The sequence below is a fragment of the Marmota monax genome, unplaced genomic scaffold, assembly GCF_021218885.2.
Source record: "Marmota monax isolate L192 unplaced genomic scaffold, Marmota_monax_Labrador192_F-V1.1 WCK01_AAM20220418_F8-fsc00041, whole genome shotgun sequence".
NCBI lineage: Eukaryota > Metazoa > Chordata > Mammalia > Rodentia > Sciuridae > Marmota > Marmota monax.
The window spans coordinates 2,753,427-2,767,214 of NW_026695238.1; the positions used below are offsets into that span (position 1 = coordinate 2,753,427).

The window sequence follows — 13,788 nt, forward strand, 5'->3', positions numbered from 1 at the left end:
TTGTCCAGGCCTGAGAGGAGCCTGGGCAGCCAGGACACAGCTCCAGTCTCCAAGCTTCAGCGGCCCAGCCAGGAAACGCTGCTGGAAACTGAGGGCTACAGTGGGGCGTGACCGTGAGGAGGGGTGGGACAGTGGCTCAGACGGTACCAAGAGCCTGCGCCGCGATCCAGACCTCCATCCCCGTCCCCCACCTCCCCGGCTTGCCCGCTTCTCCCTCCCTCCGGGTCCTATGGCTTGGACACTGAATTTTCCCATGATGGCCAAATTGGGCCAGCTAGAGAGCTCCCCAAGGCCGGCCAGCAAATGAGGCGCATCGCCCCCTCGTTCGCCCCGACTCCGCGGAGAACCAGGAAAGCACCCTCGAGGTCCCTCCCTCGGACTCCGTCCCGCCAGCCACCTCCCGCAGGCGCGGTGCCCGCCACCCGGCCTCCCGCCCCTCCACCCGCAGCCGCCCGGCCTTCGCCATCACCTTGACCTGCGCCGGCTCCCGGGCCCCGGCGCTTTGCATAAACAAAGAGAGGAGGAGGGACGCGGGCACCGCCCCCGCCCCGCCGGCGCCCCTTACCTTGGCCTGGCATTTCCGATGACAGGAGAAGCTGCAGACTGCGGAGGGCAGACAGAAAGAAAGTTTTAGCCGCGAGGTATGAAATGGAAACTCCGCGAAATCTCCTCCCACCCCGCCCCGGCCGGCGCTCGGAGGGAAGGAGGGAAGGAGGGAAGGAGGGAAGGAGGGAGCCCCGCCGAGGGCGGGCGCAGGGGGCGGCGGCCGCGCTCCGGGCCTGCGGGCGGGCGCCCGGGACGACCGGCCTCGGGCGGGCGCAGGAGGCGGAGGAACGCGGGCCCGGGCGTCGGCTCCCCCGCTGGACCCCGGCCAGGGGCCGAGGGAGCCGGGACCCAGGCCCCGTGCCAGCCCCGCCGCGGAGCAAGGGCCCGTCTCGCCTTACACCCCGCGGGCGGGCAGACCCCGCCGGCCTCGCACTGCACCCTCCCGGGCCGAGGGCCCGTGCGCACACGCAGACGGCCACCCTCCGGCACACCCAGCACCGCTGCCCGGGCACACAGGGCTCACCCACATACCCATGCCACCCTCTGACCGGGCACCAACACTCAGGCGGTCTCGTGGAGACCCTCGGAGTCCGCCGGCCTGGCACAGATTTGGGGATACAGAACAGGCTCGCACAGGCTCCATGCGCAGGAGCGCGCGCACACTCACACACACACACACACACACACACACCCTCGCAACTTGCCCCCACCCCTCCCACTACCAGAAGCTGGAATCAAATTTCCTATCAGGTTCCCAAAGCCTGGAATGTCCCCAACCCCACCCCCCCCACCCACCCCCCCGCCCAGGGCCCTGGGACTCCGTGGAGGAATCTGGCAAACCCCCTCCTCTCAGGAGCCGGCTGAGGGGTCTCCTGGGCTGATTTCCGCGCTGACTTGGGTCTTGTCTGCCCCAGACACACTGAAGCAGGTGGGTGGGGCACTGGAAAGAGGGGAAGACCCTCAGACCCAAAGGGCCAGCAGCCACACACCGCCCAGGGCCACGCTAACACTACCCTGGCCACCGAGCACACAGTCTATGGCACTTTGCCCCACTCCACTTGGAGCCCACCTGATTCTCAGAAAAAGGTCACTGGGGGTCTCAGGTAGGTGAAGGCCCCGGGCAGGGGCGGGCAAGAAGCTCTAGGGCTCTCCACCTGGGGACTCTGGTTTGTTTGAGGCATCCTCTGGGCCTGAGGGTGGGAGACGAGGGTGGGAGAGGCTGCAGGCAAACTGGGTGGAGCCTGGGATGTGACCTTGGCACTGGCCCTAGCTTGGGATCTTCTCCCAACCCAGTCCTGGCCCAGTTCAGGCCTGTGACTCAGCTGGTGGTGAGCAAGGCTTTCCTGACCCCCAACAGCCAGGGACATCACCCTGGCCACACCAGGACACATTCCCCTTGGCCACCCAAGGCACATCCACTGGTCTAGCTCTTTGGCTTCTCAGCTGTCCCCATGCTCCCTACCCCAGGTGGCAGCTGTCTCCCTTTCGAAAGGTGTTCCCTCTCTGACCCCAGCAGCTCCCCAGCCCCACCCCCGGGCCCTCTTTGTGGCCAGGGAACAGGGAATTGAGAAAGCCTCAGCCTTGAGGCCTGAGTCTGCAAGGCCCTCCCTGGGCCGCTGCCTCCAGATCCAGGGACCTCCCCATTGGCCAGCTGTGGGCTCTGTCAAGAATGGGACACCTCCCTCTCCCTCTCTGTCTCCCCACCACCACCACCGCACACATGCACACATGCACACAGAAAACAGGCTTCATAAATGTTTGGGTTGGAGCTGACTGGAGATCCCTGGAGTGTGTGCTGATAGCCACCCCACTCCCTCTCAGCCTCTTCCTGTCCTGTAGCCCCCCTCAACATCTCATGGTCAGAGGCATCTCTCACGTCCACCTCTCAACCCCAGTCTAGACACCAGGGGCACAGGGGGGTCAGAACCTGGTCTTCTAGCCTCTCCGTGTTTCTGACAGTTCCCATAAATCAGCGAGCTCATTCCTACCTCAGGCCCTTGGCTCTTGCTGCTCCAGCTGCCTGGGACATTCCTCACACTCTACTGGGTGGAATCTCTCTTGCCCTCTGGAATCCTTTCAAAGCCATCTCCTCAAAAGGACCTTTCCTAACCGCCCAGATCCGAGTAGGTCGCCACTGTTCTTAGTCAGCTCCTGATCATTTCCTTCTCTGCACAGTTCACCATCTGAAATCATCTCCAGTAATTTCCAGTAGCTCTTTTATAGATCTGTGCCCATGTCCCTCACACCACGTCCCCAACAGCCAGGACGCTGTCTGCTTCAGATCTGAAGGACTGTACAGCATCTTTGTGCAAATTAGACAAAGGCCCACCATCTGGGCAGGCCAGCCCCATGACACACAGCCGGGGTGAGTGTGCTCTGTCCCTGTGGGAATGGAGAGAAGGACCCTTTCCCCAGGCAGGTCCCGCCCTGTGCCAGGACACACCACATGACAAGCAGAGCGTGGGCTGATTCCAGGGCTCCCTCCAGCAGACACCCTTGGAGGTGCCCAGCCTGCACAACTGTACAGGGCAGCCTGCCTGGCACAGAGGGGCAGGCAGTCAGCAAATGCCCTCAAGTGGAAACCAGGAGGAGAAATCTTTGGGCAATCATGGTACAGCGTGCTCAGTGGCCCCAGCCTGCCCTTGGCTGTGTACAGCAGGGGGCAAGGAAAGACCTCCACTAGTTCCCCGCCTAAAGCTCAGCTGGCAAGTGGCAAGTGGCAGGTTCCCAGCAGGTCCAAGTGACCAAGCCTCATCTTCAGAAGCACCTGCCCTCAACCCCAAGGAGGCCTTCCCTCTGAGTCCCCTCCAGGAGTGCCTCTTTTGCATTCTTGATCACCTTCTCAGGTCTTCTCCCAAGGGGCAGTGCTTCCTACTGTCTACCTGGTCTCCCTCGTGCTGTCATCTGAAGCATGGGCAAGCACTTCTCAGAGCAATGAACTATCTAAGTGTGTCACGGAGCGTTCTGTTCCTAGCTCACACCTTTCTGTCAGCCTCCCCCACTCTGATACTGCAATCAGTGCTACAGTTTGGATCTGGTGTCCCCCTGAGATCCATGTAGTGATAGCGTGGTCCCCACCCTGTGGCACAGTTGGGAGGTGGTGGGAGGACACTGGGTCATGTGGGCATGCCCTTGATGAGGATATGGGGACCATGGCACGAGCCACGATGCTCTGTGCCCCCATTGGCCCAAAGAACGGGGCCGAGTGACTGTGGACTGAAGGTGAGCCACAGTAAACTGTCTTCCTTCACGTTGATTCACCTCCGGTTTTTCGTCACCCTGAGTGGAACTCTGACTGAAGGAACTCTGACTAACACATATGCAGAAATGTGGCATGTGACTTCCAAGGCAAGGCCACAAAGCCACTCTGACTGCAGCCTCGGTCTCCTGGATGACTCACCTGGGGGAGGGCAGTCTCCGTGTTGAGAGGACGCACGGGCAGCCCAGTGGGGCAGCCACGTGGGGAGGAGCCGAGGCCCCGAGCCACCAGCCAGCCCCAGCCGGGCAGGCCTGTGAGGGTGCCTTGCTGGGCAGGGACCGTCCAGGCCTGCAGATGAACACAGCCTGCTCGCACCTTGGCCCAGCTTTTGAGAGACCCTGAGCCAGAACTAGTCGATAAACCACTGAGTTTGGGGATCGCTTTCTACACAGCCGCAGAGAACGAATCTAGAGGCCAGAGCTCAGGAGCCAGGCACAGAGGCACACCCCTGTAATCCCAGAGACTTGGGAGGCTGAGGCAGGAGGATTGCTAGTTTGAGGCCGCCCTCAGCAACTTAGGGTGTAGCTCAGTGGTGGTGGGTGGGGATGTGGCTCAGAGGATTCAGTCCCCAGGAAGACACCCAGCCACACACCGAGACCTGCCCTTCGTGGAAGAGGCGGAGCAGCTGCCCAGGGCTGTCCGGATGCCGGGTCCCCCGCAGGCCCTGTGGTCTCACGCTCCTGCACCTGCCTTTCCCCAAAGAACCCTCGGATTGACAACACCTGCACAGGTGGGCCCCCAGCTCTCCTCCGCTGTGGCAGCCCGTGTATAAGGTCAGCTGTCCCCTTGCTGTGTTCCTCCTGAATTCACAAGCTGGATCCTAAGGCCCAATGTCACAGTACTAAGAGGTGGGGCCTGCAGGAAGTGGCCAGGCCACGAGAGTTCTGCCCTCCTGAAATGCCCTGGGCAGCCTGTTGCCCTTCCATCCCTCCAATCTCAACGTCCACCCGCTCTGGAAACAGACCAGGCCTCCCCAGACAGGATCTGCCCGTGCCTTGATCCTGGACCTACAGCCTCCAGAACTGTGGGCCATGAACTTCCGTTGTTTATAAACGACCCAGCCTAAAGCATTTTGTTTCAGAAGCACAACAGACGGAGACGCTGCCCCTCACAGTTGCCACCTGCCTCTTCCTCCCGCCAAGAAGGAAAAACCTGGGTTCCAGCCCTGAAGCTGTCTGTCCCACACGCTGACAGCTGACAGGCAACACCCAGCCTGAGGCTGCAGGACACTCCCTCCCCAGGGGCCTGAAGCAGGTGCGGGAAGAACAAGGTAGGAACGGGCAGCACCCTCCCCTGGCACTGTCCCTCAGGTGCCCAGGCCCTCCCTGGACACGTCTTGGGGTGACCGGGGCCTTCCAGCTCTAGGGCCTTGCAACCAGACCCCCACAGCACCCTCCAGAGCCAGCACCCTTGCAAGGCGAGGCCCAGGGCAGTGCCTGTGACCACAGCTCCGAGGACACCAGGAGCCCCAGGCCTGCCCATGGACGTCCACAGTGTCCACAGGGCAGGGCCAGTGGTGGCCTGAGAGGGAGCAGAGCCCCTGGGGGACAGGCCCTTGGGTACCCACTAGGGGGAGAACTGCACCCCACGCACAGCCCTTGGCTGCGGCTCCCACCCCAGCTGGGCTGCCGGACGCTGTCCTGGGGTGGCTTCCTGCTCTCGGGAACACAGGAAGCCAACATTGTTGGGATCTAAATGGCCTTTTCCTCCTGGTCTCTGGTCGGAAAATGAGCACATGGCCTCAGTGTGCACCAGCGTGCCTAGCCCGGCCTCCCACCACCTCAGAGGGGCTGGCCCGCCCGCCCACCTGCTCACCGGGCCACTCGCTCGGCCTTGCCCTGCCCACTGCTCATGGCCTGGGCTGGAAGTAGGCAGTGGTTCATTTAATTGTTAATTTGGCCAAGCCAGAGTACCCAGATGTTTAGTCAAACATCACTCTAGATGTTTCTGCAAAGTTATTTTTAGATGGGATTAACATTAAGATCATTAGACTTTGAGTAAAGTATGTTCCCCTCCATTATGTGGGTGGGCCTCGTCCAACCCGTTGAAGGCCTTTATAGAAAAAGACCTTCCCAAGAAGAGGAAGTTCTGCCTGCATACTGCTTTTGAACTTGAACTACAACTCTTCCTTGGGTCTCCAGCCTGGGGCCCACCTACAGATTTCTGACTTGCCAAACCTCCATAACCACATGGGCCAAACCCTTAAAAATAAAGCTCTATGGGACTGGGGCTGGGGCTGGGGCTGGGGCTGGGGCTCAGCGGCAGCACACTTGCCTGGCATGTGTGAGGCACTGGGTTCGATTCTCAGCACCACATATAAATAAATAAAATAAAGGTCTATCTAAAAAAAATATTTTTTAAAAATAAATCAATCTCTCTCTCTCTCCCCCTCCCCCCTCCCCTCACACACATCCAGTTGGTTCTGCTTTTCCAGAGAATTCTCACTAATACAAGGTGTCTCGGGGTAGTCAGGGGAGGGGTAGTCAGGGGGCACCATGTGGTTTCAAAGTAGGAACAAAGAAACCTTCGAGATCATCCTGCCCAGTGGTTTTCTGTTTCATTTCAAAGCTAAACTGTTCATGCAGCCGGTTTGGAATCTGAGAGATGCTGGTTAGGATGGAATGGATCTGTTAATCCCAGGGACTGGGCTCTGATCTGAGCACTTTGCGTAGTATCTCATTTAACCCCTACAGTCACACCAGGAGGGGGATATTGCTATTTGTCCCGTTTTAAAAGTGAGTCAACAGGCTCTAAGCAATGAAGCAGTCTCCCAAGGTCTCACTAATAGGGCCAGAGCTGGGATTGGAATCCAGAGCCTTCTTCTAAGCCCTGTGAAAGATTGTCACATCGTCCCACCTACTCATATATTTAACTCCTCAAACAAGAGCTTTTCTGTTTGAAATGGGCAGGGATTCCAGAGCCCTGATCAAGCCTCCCCTTTCCTCACCTCTAGGGCCCCTAGAGCACCCCCAGAACCTGACAGCTCCTTTGGAATGCAGTTTACAGACTCTGGTCTATTCCAACTCCTTCATTTTAAAGAAAAGGGGGAAATCGGTTCCAGGGAAGATAAGCAGCTCTCTCAAGGTCACCCAGCCAGACAGTGGAAAGCCAAAGCCAGGACTAGCAACCCAGGGTCTTCACTGGGGTTGACAGTGACCAAATGCATTGTTACATCGTGTACGTGGATGAATATGTAACAACGAATTCCACCAGTATGTGGGATGATTATATAGTTATAATGCACTGATAAAAATATGGGGGAAAGATAGATAAAAATGAGTAGTTGTCAAAAAAGAAAAAAAGAGAGAAAGTGACCCAAGGTTTTCCATTCTATCAGGAGCCTCTGGTGGCTCCACGAAGGTCCTCAGATAGAAGGTGGGAGTTGGGGATCCTCGGTGACACAGGGAAAGGAGCTCCCAGGACCAGGGTCCCCCCAATCCATCCTCTGGGTGGGCTAGTGCCCTTGTCTTCCCAGGTGCGTCCTGCTTTAAGGAAGCATCAGGTGACTGTCCCCCTTCTACACTGAGAAAGGAAGTGGCCCGAGCCTGGGCCCCAGACCAGGCCCAGATGGCAGCCCTTGGGCTCCCGAGCTGGCATTCTGGTCCTCCCCCTTGGGTTTCAGCCTAGAGGGAAACTAGGATTTTGAACCAGGCTCTGAGTCCCTCTGCCTCCCTCTGAGGTCTCCCGTGTTCACGGGCCCCTAGAGCCCCTCCCTGAGGCCTTGTGGGAATCCAGTTTGGACCAAGGAGCTCCCACACAGCCCTCGAGACCCAGCCCACCCTTCCTGCTGAAGCCGGGCAGCCTCTCCTGCACACTGGGCACCCTTACACCACAGCTGCGTGTCTGTCTTCCATGGCCAGTGGCTGGCTCTTGGCACCTGGCACAGTATAGGTCCAGGTGACAGCTCTGCTTATGAGCGTCAGGTGGCCACACAGGTGCATGGAGGGGTGACGTAGCAGGGTTCACTGAAGAGGTCTCCGGCTTTCACGGAGTCCCACAAGGAAACTTTCCAGGCCCTTCCACTGCCTGGGCCTCAGAGAGAATCCTGAGCCCAGCTCCCTTATCTCTAATGACAAGTGACTCATCCAAGGTCACACAGGGTGTCCAGGCCACCCCTCACCGTCGTCTCATCCTCTCTGTATCCTTCACTCAGAGCCGTGGTCCCTGGCATTAGCCCCCCCTTATTCACACACAGAACCTCATTGTTCTACCCATAACCAGCCCCTGAGAGACGCAGGACAAGGCTCCCTACTAACCCCGTCACACACAGCCACGGCCCCGCGAAGTCAAAGGCTCCCGGTCCCTGCCGCCTCTCTGCCTGCACGCCTGCTACACCTGGACAGCTGTCCACCTTAGTTCCTTGTCCACCCTGCTTGTCGTTGAGTCTCCTAGAACCAGGTTGGACTCCAGGTTCCCTGACTCCCTCCAGCATCCCGTCCAGCCCGACTATGGGCCGGGGGTGTGGGGAGAAAAGCCACAGGGCAGGGCCTCCAGGGGGAAGCACATGGCTGCCCCAGTCTCCCAGATCGAGGGCTTCCTCAGGGCCTGTCAGCCCCAGCAGAAGCTCCTTCAGTGCTGAAAGCCCTGTGGAGACTGTGAATTCAGGGACCTGACATTCCGCACCGCCCCCCACCCATCACCTAATCTAGATGCTGGCCACAGCTCAGGCCAGACTTGAAGACAGAGAAACCAGAGGGCTCAGGAAGCCTTTGAGCTGGGCTCTGAGTAGAATGTGGGCTGGAGCTTCGTCTACCTGGCCCCTCCCAGGAACAACCTGTACAACTCTTTCTGGTGGCCCTGGGTGGGTGGGTGGGAGGGTGGATGATGGGATGGATGGACGAGATGACTGGTTAGAGGATGGATGGGTGGGTGGATGGGTAACGGATAAAAGGATCTATTCACTTTGTGCCACCACAAACTCCAGGTTCCAAAGCACAGAGGGTGGATCCACTTCTTCCTTTGCCACCTGTGAGGCCAGGCCTGCAGAGGGTGACATAGGGCTCTGGTGCCAGGAGTCTCCCCTCTTTGTGGGACTGGCCCCTGGGCCTTTGGTAGCTCAGCCCTGCCACCTAGTGGCGCTCTGGAGTATAGCCCTGGCTTCCTCACCTCTTTCTGGCCAACCCCCCACTCTCCACCCGAGCCCAGTGGGGCTGCCAAACAAGCTTGGCCATCCACCGTCCTCTCTGGTCCACAGCAGCAGGGCCAGGCTGGGATCTGGGTGAGATTAGGGCCACCTCTTGCTCACCTTGGGAGCTTTACATGAGTCAAGATCCCCTGTCAACCCAAGCACTCGGGCCAGGTCAGCTGGGAAACCCAGGACCAAGGTAGGAAGTAGCCAAGGAAGACTGTAGCCAGAGGTGACACACTGAGTGTCCCTAGGACTTCCTTCTAGCCCTACCCCCCAGCTGCCTCCTCTCCCAGCACCTCTGGAAGTTCCTGGGTGAGGGGAAGGGAGGGGCTGGAGGGGAGGGGGAGGGGAAACTAGCTTATGCAGCCTCAGGTGGGTGGGGTGGGGGCTGTTATTAGACAAAATGCAAACCCCTCCCTCGCAGTGCCTCTCCACATCTCTGGCTGTCATCCTAAGCCACCAGCAAGTCCCAGGCAGACCTCTTGGGAGGAGGGCGACACCATGTGGCTGATTTGGGTATTGCAGAATTTCCTGTGGGACGCCTAACCACCTGCAGGGTATCCCCCAGCCCTTCAGTTAAGGACCATAAATAACCCTCTGCCCTTCACCCATGGCCAACCGGCCTGGAAGGCCATCCACACACACGCTCCCATAGGCTTAGTCCCTTGCACATTTCCAGCCACACAATCCTGCCTCCAACACCCAGCGGAAAGGCCTCGACTCCCCCAGAGACACCTGAAAAGCCCAGTGTCACCCTGCCAGCCTGGGCAAGAGATGTGACCACCAGCCTCAGTCACCTCATCTGTAAGATGGGGATGGCACTGGGGCCTGCCAGACGCTGTGAGCAGTGATGAGGTCAGGCTCGCGAGTACTTGGTGCTCAGTAAGTGCTGCAGAAATCCTCTCCCCAGCCCAGCTCGGACTGCAGCATGGAGCGAGGCAGCAGGAAGAGAGGCCACTGGGGAGGACCACATGAGCAAGACTCCAGGGCAAGAGAGAGCCCTGCCCACTGGCAGAGTTGACACAGTGGCCTTCTTGGGAACTGTGTGGGGCACAGCTGGTTTGAGGATGCGGTTGGGGGTGGGGACGTGGGGCAGGGAGCTGGGAGGGCTGATTCTGTCAGACCCCACATCGCGGGAAGGCTGGGCTCCATCTTAAGGGCAGTGGAAGCCCCCCAGCTTTAGCCAGGGCAGGGACTTGACTAGATTTACACTTTCAAGTCCCACGGGAAGCTGGTGCAGAGATGGATTAGAGAGAGTGCTCAGGAAATGGTGGCTGCCCTTGGCCATCCAGGGGAGGCGCTGGCAGGTGAGCCAGGTGCTGCGGGGGAGCTCAGCGACTCTAGCTGCATTCGGGGCCCTAGTGATTGATGGAATGTGGGGCGAGTAGAGGAAGGCATCTGGCAGGGCCACGGGTTGGAGGGTGGCATTGGTCCAGAGCCTGCTGCAGGGGCTCCTGTGACTCCTCCATGATCTGGGACAAGACACCAACTTCTCTGGAGCAGTGATGGCAAGACCCTAGCCTTTCCAGGAACACATGAGAATAGGGATCGAAAAGCTCAGCAGCCAGCCCGTCCTCCACTGACTCTGATCTGAGACCTCTTAAGTCACCCCAAGCTGCCACAAGGGGAGGGATGTGGCTTGGCTTCTTTGCAGTACTCCCAGAGCCAGCCACACGCCACCCACACACCTTCCACACGCCACCCACATGGCTTCCACAGGCCATGCAACACCTCAGCCACGTGGCCACCATGTGTCGTCCACGTGACCTCCAGGTGCCTTCCCCACACCCTCCCCACGGTTCCCACACCCCAGCCAACGAGCCATCCGCACACCACCACATGCTACATGCGACGCACACGCCCTTCCCCACGCCATTTGCATGCCTCAGTGTGCCAGCCAGACGTTCACACCACGCACAAGGTTACCCTGCTCATCCTCAAGCCACCTGCCACGCCCATGCCACCCACCACCTGCCACGGGCCACCCACACGCTCCTACACACCGCCACCCAGGGAGCCCAGCCTCCTTTCCCACGTGAGAACCAGGCACCGGATCAGAACCCAAGGACACGTGCCAGCAGAGTTCCAGTGTGAGCTGGGCTGGGCCACGGCTTCCCCGGTGACCCGGTCCCCCAGCTCCAGTCAGCCAGCTGCTCACCTTTGCAGGTACAGCCCTCCCGGGTGATGGCCTGTCGGCAGATACCACAGGGCTTCACCTTCTTGAAAGTCTTCACCTTGAAGTGGTGGGTCTTGGGGGCCTCCAGATCCTCTGGCTGTGGAAGGAGAGGCACAGGGGTCAGCCTGGAGTGAAGGCTGGGGTCCTGGGGAGGGGCTGGGACTCTGGAGGAGGAGGAGGGAGGAGGGGAGGCCAGAGCCCCTTTGTGGGCCGAAGGAGGGAGGAGGTGCCCAGGGACGGTAAACAGGGTGAGGTGACAGGACACTCACCCTGGGCTCAAGGACTTGCATGGAGTCAGTGATGGGGGTTCAGACAGCACCTGAAGACCCGAGAACCCAGGGATCACAGACCCTCTGTGTCTTACCACTCATTTTTTTTTTTATTTACTTTATTCTTGGGGCATGGCTTTCCCATAGTGTAGTGCAAGAGTTAAATGTGCAAGAGCAACGTGGGCACAGTGGTGCACGCCTATAAACCCAGCAGCTTGGGAGGCCGAGGCAAGAGGATCACAAGTTCAAAGCCAGCCTCAGCAGAAGCAAAGCAATAAGCAACTCAGTGAGACCTGTCTCTAAATAAAATACAAAATAGGGCTGGGGGTGTGGCTCAGTGGTCGAGTGCCCCTGCATTGAATCCCTGGTACTCCAAACTAAATAAATAAATAAATAAATAAAATTAAAGAGTTTAAATGTCCTGCTTAATTGAGCTGAGCTGTGGCTCAGAGGTTGTCTGGTGTGTGGGAGGCCCTGGGTTCCATCCCCAGCACCCCAAAACAGAAAGGTTTTGCTGAATCCAACTTGATACATGTGCACCCCATATAGCCAAGCCCCAGAAGGCTCACCGTTGACCCCTCCCAGTCAGTGCCTCCCCTACATAAATCTCACTGGGACTTCTCTCCAAAGAATCATTGTGAGTCTTTTTGGTTTGGGGGGGTTTCGTTGGTGATGGTGGTCTTTGGTGGTGGTGTTTGGTGTGTGTGTGTGTGTGTGAGAGAGAGAGAGAGAGAGAGAGAATGGTGTGTGATGCAGTACTGGGGATCAAACTCAGGGACATTCTGCCACTGTGTTGAAGCCCCAGTCCTTTTTTTTCATTTTGAGACAGAGTCTAGCTGAGTTGCTGAAGTTGGCCTCGAACTTGTGATCTTCCTGCCTCAGCCTCCCCGGTCTCTGGGCTGAGAGGTGCATGCCCTGGAGCTGGGCACCATTTTGCCAGGGTTTTGACTTCCTGACGTGGCGCTGCACAGTGAGTGCTCTGTGTCCGGCTTCCCTCATGCAACGCTAATCTGTGAGATGCCCCCGCATTGTCCCGTGTCCCTTCTGGGCCCGTGCTCTGGGGTATTGCTCTTACGGATACAACAGGCACCCATCATTTCACTGCTGATGGTCCTCGATGTGCCACCCATGTCCCAGCAGGTGGGTTCCTCCCCTGTCTCACTCTCTGCCCCTCCCCACCACCCCCGGTGGAGGAGGCCTTTATTTTTACTTGCTATTCTCTGCATTATGAAAACACGCACCACATTTTTGTCTGTTTGTCTCTTGGGCGGTCTGGGATTGACCCCAGGACCTTGTGCATGCTAAGCACGCACTCTACCTCTGAGCTACGCTCCCAGCTTATGAAAATGTTAAAATTCCTATTTTAAACTGCACTGCCAAGCACGTGAGAAGAGGGAAGACAGGTGGTTCGACTCCTCCTCTCTGTCTGACTTGCCAGAAGTCCTTGGCCCACTAACCACTCCCCTCCCAAGGGCCACAGCACCACACCCCTCAAGTGCTTGTTGACTTTTGTTTTGTTGTTGTTTGTTTGTTTGTGTTTGTACTGAGGATTGAACAACCAGGGGGTGCTCTACCACTGAGCCACATCCACAGCCCCCCTTTTTTTTTAATATTTTATTTTTTAGTTTTCGGCAGACACAACATCTTTGTTTGTCTGTGGTGCTGAGGATCGAACCCGGGCCGCACGCATGCCAGGCGAGCGCGCTACCGCTTGAGCCACATCCCCAGCCCCATCCACAGCCCTTTTTAATTTTTATTTAGAGTCAAGAGTCTTGCTAAGTTACCTAGGGCCTTGCTAAGTTGCTGAGGCTGGCTTTGAACTCGTGATCCTCCTGCCTCAGTCTCCCAAATCACTGGGATTACAGGCATCTGCCACCACATCCAGCTCCCCCAGCCCTTTTTAAAAATTTTTGTTTTTAGACAGAGTCTTGCTAAGTTGCCCAGGTTGGCCTTGAACTTGGGAACCTCCTGCCCCGGCCTCCTGGGTGGCTTGGATCACAGGTGTGCGTCACTGCACCCAGGTTTTATCCGTCTTTGTAACCATGCATGGAAACACACTGAATTGCAAAACCCCTCATAGATGGGCCCACTCTGGGGTCCCAGCCCAGGCCCAGGCTGGGGGAGCTCCCAGGTCAGAGGACTCCCAGGGAGAGACTCCTGCCCCAGGCACTCCCCTAGTGTCTACCCCAACTCTTCCTTCAGGGGCAAGGAGTTCACTGCAGAAGGGAGTCCTGGGGGAAAGAGAGCATTAAAAAAAAAAAAAAAAAAGTAAGAAAATCAGATAAAATGAGACAGAGTCCAAGACAGAAGCCAGAAAGGCAAAGAGGCAGAGAGAAACGGAGACAGAGAGAGTGAGAGAGAACCAGGCGGTGGGGGTAATAGAGACAGACGAGGGGGAAAGAAGACCAAG

The 13,788-nt window shown here is 58.0% G+C and overlaps 1 protein-coding gene across 8 annotated transcripts in view; it reads right to left on the minus strand.

Annotated features, from left to right (window-relative positions):
- The window catches only part of Tns1 (tensin 1), a 214,310-nt gene that overhangs the window by 162,950 nt on the left and 37,572 nt on the right, over nucleotides 1-13,788 (minus strand). For 6 of the 8 annotated variants that reach the window (XM_046439598.1, XM_046439599.1, XM_046439596.1 and 3 more), the window contains exons 2-3: nucleotides 11,092-11,206; nucleotides 566-603 (exon numbers count right to left, since the gene is read on the minus strand). In XM_046439598.1, coding sequence (XP_046295554.1) covers nucleotides 566-603; nucleotides 11,092-11,206 — 153 coding nt within the window. Of the gene's footprint in view, nucleotides 1-565; nucleotides 604-1,077; nucleotides 1,205-11,091; nucleotides 11,207-13,788 lie in introns of those variants that run through there. The other 2 variants (XM_046439604.1, XM_046439611.2) reach the window with 2 other exon arrangements.